Source organism: Argopecten irradians, chromosome 6 (genome assembly GCF_041381155.1).
Source record: "Argopecten irradians isolate NY chromosome 6, Ai_NY, whole genome shotgun sequence".
NCBI lineage: Eukaryota > Metazoa > Mollusca > Bivalvia > Pectinida > Pectinidae > Argopecten > Argopecten irradians.
Window position 1 is genome coordinate 43,339,154 of NC_091139.1, and position 14,138 is coordinate 43,353,291.

Below are 14,138 nucleotides of genomic sequence, written 5' to 3' on the forward strand. Positions count from 1 at the left end.
CGTACACTTTTATGTAAGGAGAGCGATAGATGATCATACACTTTTATGTAAGGAGAGTGACAGATTATCGTACACTTTTATGTAAGGAGAGTGATAGATTATCGTACACTTTTATGTACAGAGAGTGACAGATTATCTTACACTTTTATGTAAGGAGAGTGACAGATTATCGTACACTTTTATGTAAGGAGAGTGACAGATTATCGTACACTTTTATGTAAGGAGAGTGACAGATTATTGTACACTTTTATGTAAGGAGAGTGATAGATTATCATTCACTTTTATGAAAGGAGAGTGACAGATTATCGTAGGAGAGTGACAGATTATCATACACTTTTATGTAAGGAGAGTGATAGATTATCGTACACTTTTATGTAAGGAGAGCAATTGATTATCGTACACTTTTATGTAAGGAGAGAAATAGATTATCGTACACTTTTATGTAAGGAGAGCGATAGATTATCATACACTTTTATGTAAGGAGAGTGACAGATTATCGTACACTTTTATGTAAGGAAAGTGACAGATTATCGTACACTTTTATGTAAGAAGAGTGATAGATTATCGTACACTTTTATGTAAGGAGAGTGACAGATTATCGTACACTTTTATGTAAGGAGAGTGACAGATTATTGTACACTTTTATGTAAGGAGAGTGATAGATTATCATACACTTTTATGAAAGGAGAGTGACAGATTATCGTAGGAGAGTGACAGATTATCATACACTTTTATGTAAGGAGAGTGATAGATTATCGTACACTTTTATGTAAGGAGAGCGATTGATTATCGTACACTTTTATGTAAGGAGAGAAATAGATTATCGTACACTTTTATGTAAGGAGAGCGATAGATTATCATACACTTTTATGTAAGGAGAGTGACAGATTATCGTACACTTTTATGTAAGGAAAGTGACAGATTATCGTACACTTTTATGTAAGGAGAGTGATAGATTATCGTACACTTTTATGTAAGGAGAGCGATAGATAATCGTACACTTTTATGTAAGGAGAGAAATAGATTATCGTACACTTTTATGTAAGGAGAGCGATAGATTATCGTACACTTTTATGTAAGGAGACTGACAGATTATCGTACACTTTTATGTACGGAGAGTGACAGATTATCGTACACTTTTATGTAAGGAGAGTGATAATTTATCGTACACTTTTATGTAAGGAGAGTGACAGATTATCGTACACTTTTATGTAAGGAGAGTGACAGATTATCGTACATTTTATGTAAGGAGAGTGATAGATTATCGTACATTTTTATGTAAGGAAAGTGACAGATTATCGTTCACTTTTATGTAAGGAGAGTGATAGATTATCGTTCACTCTTATGTAAGGAGAGTGATAGATTATCGTACACTCTTATGTTAGGAGAGTGATAGATTATCGTTCACTCTTATGTAAGGAGAGTGACAGATTATTGTACACTTTTATGTAAGGAGAGTGACAGATTATCGTACACTTTTATGCAAGGAGAGTGACAGATTATCGTACACTTTTATGTAAGGAGAGTGATAGATTATTGTACACTTTTATTTAAGGAATGTGATAGATTATCGTACACTTTTATGTACTGAGAGTGCCAGATTATCGTACACTTTTATGTACTGAGAGTGATAGATTATCGTACACTTTTATGTAAGGAGAGTGATAGATTATCGTACACTTATATGTAAGGAGAGTGACAGATTATCGTTCACTTTTATGTACGGAGAGTGACAGATTATTGTACACCTTTACCGATGGACAACTGAAAATACTGACAGAAAACATCCTCTTTAAACAGTCTGTATTCTGTAAGAATTCTAAAGAAAAGCAATAACATGTAAAGAGATTGTTATAGGGTATTCTGAGGATTGATTTGGACTGTTTTACACTGATGTATTCACACCTAGTACAGATCCTCCAGGTAAACAAATCAATCGGCAGATCAGTTCCATAGGTATCACTAAGGACGATATACAACCACACCGTAATCCATCCTGTTTTCTCCTAAGTACAGGCTTTAAAATCTATTCCAATAAACATGTATGAAATCAATGAAGCATATGGAAGGGGCATGTTGAAACCAAATTTGACACTGTAAACTCCCAAGGTAAAACACCAACAAATTCATTTTAGTGAGGCAGACAAAGTCATTTATCTTCTACTTTTAATTAGTGAAAAATAATGTATCATTCGTGAAACTAGTGATTTATTTTCCACAAAGAGCAGACAACTCTGTCAATGACGGGATATATATATAGCTGTATAGTCTTTACTGTTTCCAGAAATTCGATATCAACCATAACCTAGGCTACTGTATGTATATGATATATACTTCAAGAAGCAGGAGGAGACCAACATATAATGTTACTCAGTATAACTGTATGATCTGTCTCTCCTTCCAGTAACTACGGTACCAATACCTGTTTAAAGGACACATCAAAGCTGTGGATCATATATTATATAGATTCCATTAAAAGGACAGGAAATTGATTTCTATACCCAGTCATAAGAGGTTACTCATGAATATTCTATTAGCATTAAACTTTACATATTATATTACCTACACTTTTATTGTACAGACATGTGTATAGTGTAAAGATAAGGAAAACCAAACTGCAAAACCATCAACCATATCTCATCAAAGTTAATTAGTTATGCTAAAGTCTGTTATAACTCCCAATAGCAACCAGTGTTATTTAGGGATATATATGTTTTTTCTTGGTGAGCGGAGATCAGAGTTCTTATCGGAAAATCTGCTGATGAACATTTCAAATCTCTCAATTAACCTAGAGACAGAGGACTACGTGGTAGAATGTCTGACAACTTAAAGTTGCTGCTGACAGAGTATAAAGGATACTCATCGCTTGAACAATAACGGGTGTTTAATATTTTAAATGTACGTCTGATTAACACAAAAAATAGTATAGTATAACGTCTTGCTTTTGGTGGATGCATAATCAGTAGTTCATTCCACATAGGGCATAGTGCCATGGAATTTTTAATTGTTTTTAATATTTTTATCTTGAAGTAAAATAAGAAACTCAAACTTTTCAATGGTAATGGTTTAAACTTTATAGTAACATAAAATACTAATTTGTCTGCCTTTTGTTTTTTTATAGAGGAAAAGTAATCGTCAGCAGTGTAGGATCTTTTTAAAACCACTAAACTACTGTGACCCAGAGGTGGAGAGGTAGTGGTAGAATGTTAAAACAAATCACTCGGCCACTGTAGCCCCTTGTCAAACCCCATTTACTCCTAAATACCTGTCAGTAAAGAAATCCTTCTGGTATATGATGTACGTTCCCATAAAAAGTATTGGGAGTGTATTAACTTGATATCAAAAAGCCAATCAATACACCAGGTCTGACCAAGTGATTATTGATTAGTACAATTGATTTCACTTGTGTGATATACCTGGAGTCACCTGATATTACCTGGTATTCCATGGTGACAATGCATTGTTAACCTACACCTTAACCTTTGGAAAATTCCTGCTCACATGTTTGGGACACAGGTACAGGTTAATTTATCTAAAGTTCTAACAGACAGGCTCATGATGGAAATCGGGAGTACCCAGAAATAAACCACCAACCTACAATCAGTACCTGGCAACCATAAAAGTTTAAAACTCATGACTCAGATGTGAATGGCTAGTGGTAATATGTCATGGCACTTTAACAACTCGGCCGTGACCTCACACTATAACTGTTACAGTACTATCTCCTAAAGGTTTTCCCATTAAACGTAATCAAATTGATCCATTATGTGGTGTTAAATGTAATGATATTGATCGCCAACAGATACGACACTTTCCTGATCTTTAGGCCGATGCACCTGCAGATTCCAGCTTGTCACATTTTATATCAAGCAATTCAGCTCGTGTGTATATACACATTAAATGTATATTGTAATTATCTATTGATTTATTTTTCATGGAACATTTCTAACAAAAATATTGATTAGTTTTAGCTGAAAGTTTGATCAAGTTCTGTCGGACAAAGAACCTCATTATCACCTGTATGTAAGTTTTAATTACCAGGTATATGGTATAAATATTTTGTACCAATAGTTAGGACTGAGTGTCATTGAAGTCCTACCTAAGCTAGAATCAAAGCTTGGTAATATAAAACATCAATCATTATATAAACTTTAATATGTCTTTACTCAAAATAGTGATACTATACTCAGAGAATGAAACCATGCACAGTATGCATCTGGTTGAACAGGGAACAGGTTATATGCAAAAGAAAATATAAGATATACTGTTTCATTCTCATACTCAACTTAAGGAATAGAAGTGTCAAATTTTTCTCAGTAATGAATGAGAAAGCAATGCAGCAAATCAGTCTCCTGCCATTATGATAAGTTTTTCCTATTATGTAGGTCAAAGGTCACCATGAATGGTACAGTGACCTACTTTTGATAAAGGACACAATGACACATCAAACCTTACCAAGGGATATCTTTTACCCTAATATGAAGTTGTAGTGTTCAAAATTTTGGTTTGGTTTAGTTAATTAGGTCCTAGTAACAGCTGAGGTCAGTTAACGCCAGCCTTCCATATGTGCACTGTGTTGTGGTGTGTGGATGTCTGTATTTTTTATGAGACTGTGATATATTCATATGTGTCTCCATGTAATAGTGAAACTTGTGCCCTTTTTTAGTGCTATCCAAATGAATCATGCCCCTGAAGACACAAACACACACCACCTGGTCATATTATGCTGACCCTTCAATTTTGACCTTTAGTTGAGTGTTCGACCCTGTGAGCACAGTTTCATGTCCCCTGGCCGAGACACACTTTAGTCAATCAAAGTGCCAAGGCCACTCATAGATGCTGTGAATGAAGGACTCAAACAAATGAATAAAGAAATTGGTTTTTCATTTAAATATTGAATTTAGTATACTAATTAAGTGTGCAGTGTTGAATTTTCATCTTCTCTTCAAAGACAAAAACAAGAGGCCCAGAGGGCCTGTATCGCTCACCTGGTTTGTAATGCCTAGTAAGGTTCATTGTTTCTTTTCTGAAGGAATTTGAATATTTACCTCTAATTCCCCTATTGGGCCCCACTCTTTCTGCTCAAGGGGGTCAGAGCCAAAAATTATAGGAATTCTGTTAACCCCAAGGATGTTTCTGGGCCAAATTTGGTTAAACTCCAAGCAGAACTCTAAGACTAGTAGCGATTTATAGGATTTACCTAAATTTCCCTATTGGGCCCCGCCCCTCCTGCCCCCAGGGGGGTCAGAGCCAAAATTTATACAAGTTCTATTCTCCTTCCCCCAAGGATGTTTCTGGCCAAATTTGGTTTCAATCCATGCAGAACTCTAGGACAAGTAGCGATTTATAGGATTTACCTTAATTTCCCCTTTTGGGCCCGCCCCTCCTGCCCCCGGGGGGTCAGAGCCAAAATTTATATAAGTTCTGTTCCTATTCCCCTCAGAATGTTTCTGGCCAAATTTGGTAACAATCCATGCAGAACTCTAGGACAAGTAGCGATTTATAGGATTTACCTCTATTTCCCCTATTGGGCCCCGCCCCTCCTGTCCCCAGGGGGTCAGAGCAAAAATTTATACAAGTTCTGTTCCCCTTCCCCCTAGGATGTTTCTGGCCAAATTTGGTTACAATCCATGCAGAACTCTAGAACAAGTAGCAATTTATAGGATTTACCTAAATTTCCCTATTGGGCCCCGCCCCTCCTGTCCCCGGGGGGTCAGAGCCAAAATTTATACAAGTTCTGTTCTCCTTCCCCCAAGGATGTTTCTGGCCAAATTTGGTTACAATCCATGCAGAACTCTAGGACAAGTAGCGATTTATAGGATTTACCTCAATTTTCCCTATTGGGCCCCGCCCCTCCTGCCCCCAGGGAGTCAGAGCCAAAATTTATACAAGTTCTGTTCCCCCTCCCCCAAGAATGTTTGTGGCTAATTTTGGTTACAATCCATGCAGAACTCTAGGACAAGTAGCGATTTAAAGAATTTACCTCTATTTCCCCTATTGGGCCCCGCCCCTCCTGCCCCCAGGGGGTCAGAGCCAAAATTTATACAAGTTCTGTTCCCCCTCCCCCTAGGATGTTTGTGGCCAAATTTGGTTACATTCCATGCAGAACTCTAGGACAAGTAGCGATTTAAAGGATTTACCTCTATTTCCCCTATTGGGCCCCGCCCCTCCTGCCCCCGGGGGACCAGAGCCAAAATTTATACAAGTTCTGATCCCCTTCCCCCAAGGATGTTTGTGGCCAAATTTGGTAACATTCCATTCAGAACTCTATGACTAGTAGCGATTTAAAGGATTTACCTCTATTTCCCCTATTGGGCCCCGCCTCCCTGCCCCCGGGGGATCAGAGGCAAAATTTATACAAGTTCTGTTCCCCTTCCCCCAAAGATGTTTGTGGCTAATTTTGGTTACAATCTATGCAGAACTCTAGGACAAGTAGCGTTTTATAGAATTTACCTTTATTTTCCCTATTGGGCCGCGCCCCTCCTGTCCCCAGGGGGTCAGAGCCAAAATTTATACAAGTTCTGTTCCCCTTCCCCCAAGGAAGTTTGAGGCCAAATTTGGTTACAATCCATGCAGAACTCTATGACTAGTAGCGATTTAAAGGAAATGTTGACGGACGGACGGACGACGGACGGACGACGGACGCTGCGCCATGACATAAGCTCACCGGCCCTTCGGGCCAGGTGAGCTAAAATTGATAATAACACATTGATCACAAATCACAAAGTTTTTTGTTGTTCATTGATATACCTGGTAAACCTTATCTTTGTTTGTTTGTTGTTTATTGATACATCAAGCTCTTTCGATTGATTAAATGATGCATCCTTGTTCCGGTTTACCGTTATAATCGATCCGTGATCAAGCTCAATCCGTGGTCCGCTTTTTTGCCGAAATGCTCGAACGTCGGTGAAGACACCCCAAAGGAGCATGGGATGGATTTCGCCGAGAGGAACTATAATGTTACCATGGGATATCAAAGTTATCTGTTGTGAGAAGTTATACAACACTATCTGTTTTTAGATTATACATTTTGATCAAGCTTACTGCGTATGCATCGTAAAATTCCAAAAAGTTGAAAAATCACGATAACTGGTTCAGTCGATGTCGGGAACAGGTCCGATTTAATGCATGCATTGTCTGCCAATATTTCGTATGATTCATCTCAAATATAATGAATGCTATTTCCGAAACTTCTTGGACTATAGATAGTTTGTGCGAATTTGAAGTCTTCAAAGGTCGCTACTTTTTTAATAAATCCAAAAACACAACGAAGAAATCACGATAACTGGTCGCGACCCAGTAGCCTACTGGTTGGCGACATATTATTATGAAGAACATATTATCGTGATTTTTGCTTTGCCAACTTTTGAATAATAATAAATCATGGCCAGATATTTTTGCTAAATAAAAGGTACATGATTTGGTTACTTATAACACTCAAATTTCTTTCGAATTTATAAGAAACGATAAAGTCAAGAAAACTTCATGCAATTCATCAGACTTTAGCAAGTCTTCGTAAGGCTACTGTACATTACACGCCAATATAAGTTCATTTGTCACTCTTAGTAGCTCGTATATATATAGATCTATATTATCATTATATTTTGTAAGTTTATGTTGATAAACTTTGTACTTTTTCCCTTTCAATATAATGCAGTTGTCGATAAACAAAAGGCACAACTAGCTCCCAGTAACAGAACAAGGGAGGAACCTCATAACTATTAACTATTACTGCGCAATAATATCATCAAATATAGTTCGTCAATGCAACCGAAACAAAAACATCTATAACCGTTATAAGAACTTTCTTTTGCAATTATCTTCCTAACATTTCATTTCATTAATCGTTCAGCAGCATGAATTATGTAAAATTGAAAAAAAAAATACACAATCCAATTCCACCGCAAGTCTGTCGCGAAGGAAGACATCGAAGAATGCGTTGTTCGTGATTTTCGGGACCATTCATGACGCGTAGGTATACATAAATCATAGAGTCCCTACTGAACACTTAAAACATACCGTCTATGGTGCATATGTATGTACAAATTCAATGTTTGTGTTTTTGAATACTGATGTTCGATTTATTCATACTATCAAGTAATATGTAAAATGAACTGAACAACATTAAATTTTCATTGCGGAGTGGTTTTATTGCTTAGATGTGCTCAGGCTCTCCGAGTGTACCTAAGAATGCTGTTTCACAGCATCAATAAATGTGGTAGTTTCTGCTCCCATCAGCATAAGGGGAGAGTTATGAAGCTTTGTTCAGAAGATGTATAACATTACATCCTCCTTAAGGGGAGGAGAAGGGCAAACCAATAACAACTTTCAGTAAAATAATAAAGATATACAGATGACTACTAATTTTTTGTTTGGTCCACATTATGCAGGAGGTGTAAATGTTTCAGACTGTTTTTCATGGGAATGGTCACTCTAATGTGAACTTTGCATAAAACTTAACAACATCAAAACACTGCAGAATAATACAAATTTAAAGATATGATAATTAAAAAATAATGACTTCCCAGAAAACAAATAAGTATATGTTTAAATAAGTATTACAGATCTATAAACTGAATTCAGGAACAATCCTCCATCACAGAATTTGTCATCAGGTATTATGGTGTTCAAATTTTTAGTTAAATCTGTATAGCTGGCTATTCTCCTGAGATGAAATTCTATCAGGAAAATATTTTCATGAACTATTGAGGTGGTAGTGGTGATCCATGAAGTAACAAAACTCAAGTAGAATATAATACATCTTACAGTGATGACAAATGTCATTTATATAAATCAAAGTTTGTCACTCTATAAGAAAATCAAAGAAATGCAGATCCAGAAAAACAACTGGCTATGGCTATACATTATAGACTTAAATAACATAAAGTAACTTTCACACACTTATAAAGCAACAGTTGAGACTTACCTCCCCTTTAGCCAGAGCAGCTGCCTCCATTGCACACTGTATACAGTCATGTACCCCGGGGATGCCTGTCACCCCTCCCACCGCCGTCACCACGGAGGGCGTGGTAGTACCTGTGGGTTGTAGGGGAGTAGCCTGGTCAGAGACATTAGGAGCTTGTGACTGAGCTTGTGATAGGACTTGGGAAGGGGTCTGTGAGGGAGCTGGTGTAGGGGTCTCTTGTACTGGCATAGCCCCAGTGTCCAGCGTCACATCAATGTGGACCGGTCGTCGTGTCTTGGGCGGCCCCTCACTCTCTCTCCCATCCTCTGTTTGATCCATAGCTACATGGTCTCCATCCCTCTGAAACACAAATGAGAACATTGTAGTAGCATTAACACAAATAAACTTTCAGTAATGATGTCCAATTCTTCTTCATCAAAAACATGTCCCATATAATGGTGGTGCATTTGACATGCTGGGTACAGGGCTTCAAAATACCAAACTTGTTATCCCTGCTGTAAATGCACATCTTTAAAGAGGTTACTGATTTTTAAGGCTTCTATTTTTTTATTGATGAACCAAATAACCTTTTGACAATGGAACACTACAAAGCATACCTGTTGATCATGTCTGGTAGAGTCCGGATCTCGTGACGACAGGACACGTCTGGTGAGGTCTAGTTTGAGATCTAGTTTCTCCTTGAGTAGTGAGGATACCGGGCGAGGTGTCTCCTGGACCTCCTGTTTACAGGATAAAGGCTATTTAAATCCCAAATGATAAACAGAAAGTAAGTAAAAGTCTCATTTTCTCATAAACCGATACATTTATCTGTGCAATGCATGCATTCTAAAGGTTTTTATAAATTTCACTTTAGTTCTTCCTCATCAAAATTGTATGCATACAAAAATAAAATGAACAACAATGATACATGTTTTTAGAAAACAATTCACGTTAAATCATTTAGGTGTTGATAATATAAGTTAAGCTGGAGAGCTAACACAGAAAGTTATTTTAACCATTACATAGTGTAATTAAGGAAAGAAATGGTCATCATCATCACATGGCTTATCAAACATTTGCAATCATATTGAAATAGTTGTATACATCTGTAAAAATTAAACAGCAGCCTGTATGATAATAAAACTATCATATTTATATGCTGAAACCTTACCCAGCTTTGAAATAGGTTGAAAATTTAGCATGCATTCATCTGAGTTATAGAGAGACGAGAGTTATCTCCCTTCTTCATCAACCAAGCAAAATGGTTCTAGCTATTGAAATGAAAGGTGAACTATCAGCACACTTTTAATTTAAAAGCTATAATTAAATAGGATTCTGAATCAGATTACTCTCTTCATCTTTCTAAAATAAAACATACATTTCTCATACACAGAAGCTAAAAACAATTCTCTTTGCAACAAACACAAGTCCTTAAAATTTTGGACCAATAAACCTGACCTAGCAAGTAGCAACTACAAAAAAAATGTTGAAAATGCACATATCATCTATTCAGCCACATAATTGAATGCTTCCAATTTATTCCTGGTCTACCTATATAGCCACACAGAATGCCCCCACTTACCCAGTTTATGATATATCTATTGTGGTGAAACAGTCGATCAGGAAGTATTCCCATGATCAGCTACAAATCATTGAACAAATTAACTTTGGAACCAATCACAGCTTTGTCATAGTAAATACCACCAATAGAAAAAGTCTGGGAAGGCATTTGGAAGGTAATTTTGCTTCTATGATGTTTTCTGGGCATAATTTTTTTTCTTTTTCTGTAGGGCGTACCATATATAACGATACATGTACGCTTCTTTGGAATATAGAGTAAAATCTGTCACTGTTGTTATTACTGCCAAAGTCAGATTGCTCTCCATATATCAATATATTTTCTGAATGAAGTGACAATCAAACAGATTCAGTAAATAGGGGAGGGGTTGTTACTAGTCGAAAAAGAATTGATAAAATGGGGAGGGGGTTTATTGACGGTTTCTAATATGGTATCTACTAAGTGGTAGAGATGTAAAGATTCCTCATTGGGTGAAACTAAATTTTCAAAGTTTTTATGTTTTAAGGCCAACATTGATTACAACTCTATGTCTTATGCTGACATGCGTAAACATTATAATCTTCCTAGCTAGGAAAGTTGGCGGACATTTATTGGTATCAACTCTGCGTCTGACTGTGATATGTTTATCCATGGCACTATTTAAAACCTGTTTAAAGACAAACTTACATTAGTTTGTAACTGCATGTTTATTTCTGTTTCTCTTTTACCTAGTACTAATCTGCGCTATTTTATATTTATGTTGAATTCATTTATTTGTTATCCGTTCTGCAAGTGGACCTTCTGGTCTGATGAATTGGAAATAAACAAACAAAACTAGGAGAACTATTCCCATCCTATATTTAGTTGGTACCTTTTTGTGGTAGGGTTGTTCAGGTGCTAACCTATAGTACTTGGGGTATAGAGTATAAGAGTAGGGGTACCTAGCCCAGTCCAAGTGTAGAGGTGAGGTGGGAGGTGTTTACTTTGGTGTAGGGGTGACAGGATGTTAGCCTACCTTTGGTCTTGGAGCCTTCTCTGGTGTAGTTGGGGGGTGGCGTGGCGAGTATGAAGGTTCCTGACCTGGTCCAGGCGTAGGGGTGTTCCAGTTTGGTGAGTTGGGCCGTACTGTGTGGTCATCCATGTTGGCCTTGCGTTCTAAGTCCTTCTGTAGGTCCTCCACATTATGCATGGTCAGCCTGCACAAATATCATCAGGTCTTATTTCTGCTAAACCAGCACACGTCACTGTAATCTCAACTGATACAATTAACCAATATGAATTTTTTAACATCATCAATAAACTCATCTATCCTTGAACATTTGGACTATTCCAAATTCTATGATCTTATTTCCAAAGAAAATGAATCTGCAATATACTGTACTTACATGAAATAATTACTACTATTTTTCTTAAACTTAAACAGTGTGTGGTTTTAATAGGATACAAAACATGGTAGTGTGATAAGGATTTCTACAATTATTTATCATAGTAAATAAGATAAGAGAAAACATTACAGTTACACAGGATACATGAAGAAATTTAATATATTTGTAGAAATCAAATTAAAAAGGCTATTAAATATTTTTCAAAATTAAATCAGTCTGATTCCAAGTTGTTACGTGGCAGGCATTACTATGTTGTCATATACATATTAAATTTAAAGCTTTCAAACATCTCCTTGGTAAATATAACTTCACTTACTGCCCTGTAAATCACATAATGACAATAAACATAGGATCATACAAACGTAGCATTATAGATGTAATGAGGAATGTGGAGGAAGGAGCACATCAAGGGAGGTAATACTAGGTACAAGCTGAAAATACATGCAGTTATCAATACTGGATGATGGATGGATAGTGACTATAGGGTGGTTTGTATACCTAGGTGAGTTACAATATTAATAAATATTTTAGCTAATCACTACGGGAAAGGTTAAGGCCTTGTACAGGTGAGAGGTTTTAATAATCACTACAGATAAAGTTAGGTCTGTGTACAGGTGAGAGGTTTTAAAAATCACTACAGGTTAAGTTAGGGCCTTGTACAGGTGAGAGGTTTTACTAATCATTACAGGTTAAGTTAGGGCCTTGTACAGGTGAGCGATTTTACTAATCACTACAGGTAAGGTTAAGGCCTTGTACATGTGAGAGGTTTTAATAATCACTACAGGTAAGGTTAAGACCTTGTACAGGTGAGCGATTATACTACTCACTACAGGTAAGGTTAGGTCTGTGTACATGTGAGAGGTTTTATTAGGTCCTTGTACAGGTGAGCGATTTTACTAATCACTACAGGTAAGGAATTAGGTCCTTGTACAGGTGAGCTATTTTACTAATCACTACAGGTAAGGTTAGGTCCTTATACAGGTGAGAGGTTTTACTAATCACTACAGATAAGGTTAGGTCTGTGTACAGGTGAGCGATTTTACTAATCACTACAGGTAAGGTTAGGTCCTTGTACAGGTGAGAGGTTTTACTAATCACTACAGGTAAGGTTAAGACCTTGTACAGGTGAGAGGTTCTACTAATCATTACAGGTAAGGTTAGGTCTGTGTACAGGTGAGCGATTTTACTAATCACTACAGGTAAGGTTAGGTCCTTGCACAGGTGAGAGGTTTTACTAATCACTACAGGTAAGGTTAAGACCTTGTACAGGTGAGAGGTTCTACTAATCATTACAGGTAAGGTTAGGTCTGTGTACAGGTGAGTGATTTTACTAAATACTACAGGTAAGGTTAGGTCCTTGTAGAGGTGAGAGGTTTTACTAATCACTACAGGTAAGGTTAAGACCTTGTACATGTGAGAGGTTCTACTAATCATTACAGGTAAGGTTAGGTCTGTGTACAGGTGAGCGATTTTACTAAATACTACAGGTAAGGTTAGGTCCTTGTAGAGGTGAGAGGTTTTACTAATCACTACAGGTAAGGTTGTACATGTGCAAGGTTTTACTTTTTACAGGTGAGATATATAAGGTTTATACTAATTACTACAGGTACGGCTATGTTCCACCTGCTATAATCTACCTGTTAGGAAACTTATGATTGGCAAGGAATTCCTTGAGGAGGCTGAAACAAAGAAAAGCCAGCATTCACACAAAATATCACTCTAATCACAAAAAAAAAGAACTCAGATTCATAGTCCAAAAACCCACCACCAAGAAATTCATCAGTTTAATATCAAACTGCAAGAAAATGTGCATATCACACATATATGTGCATTTCAATTTGATAGTCAGATGTAAAGTAGCCAAGAGATACAGAAATCTTAAAGGCATGTTAAAAAGCAAGCAAAATGTTTCTAAATATGTTTTCAATATTTGTAATATTTATCAGAATTTAATCTGCCAGAAGCAGGTCGGAAATGTTTCACAGAAACTGCTTGTTCACCTCAATATATAGCTTTTATCTTTGTTTTTTCCAGCACTGATGCTGCCTAGCACTACGATAGCTACAGCCAGTTTGTATTTTGATGAAAATGTAATGTGTGTCTCATTGTCTCATGTTGAGACACAATGTCCTCTAAGTGTCTTCTTGTAATCTTTTACTGACACACAACGTGGACCAAGCACAATTCCATAAGAAAGCATTAGCAGCTCAAACTGTCCACACAACCTCACATCACAACATAAAATCCCCACACACCCAGAACCAGTAGTTTATCAACATGAATATCTCCC

General features: G+C 36.9%; 1 protein-coding gene across 11 annotated transcripts in view; it reads right to left on the bottom strand.

The window, feature by feature from the left end:
- The window catches only part of LOC138325987 (uncharacterized), a 69,823-nt gene that overhangs the window by 21,928 nt on the left and 33,757 nt on the right, over nt 1-14,138 (bottom strand). For 10 of the 11 annotated variants that reach the window (XR_011208850.1, XR_011208849.1, XM_069272044.1 and 7 more), the window contains 4 exons: nt 13,486-13,527; nt 11,479-11,659; nt 9,523-9,645; nt 8,927-9,265 (listed from right to left, as the gene is read on the bottom strand). Coding sequence is in view for 9 of the 11 variants with exons in the window: in XM_069272044.1 (XP_069128145.1) it covers nt 8,927-9,265; nt 9,523-9,645; nt 11,479-11,659; nt 13,486-13,527 (685 nt within the window). In the remaining 2 variants the exon portion in view is untranslated. The remainder of the gene's footprint in view (nt 1-8,926; nt 9,266-9,522; nt 9,646-11,478; nt 11,660-13,485; nt 13,528-14,138) is intronic. The other variant, XM_069272041.1, reaches the window with a different exon arrangement.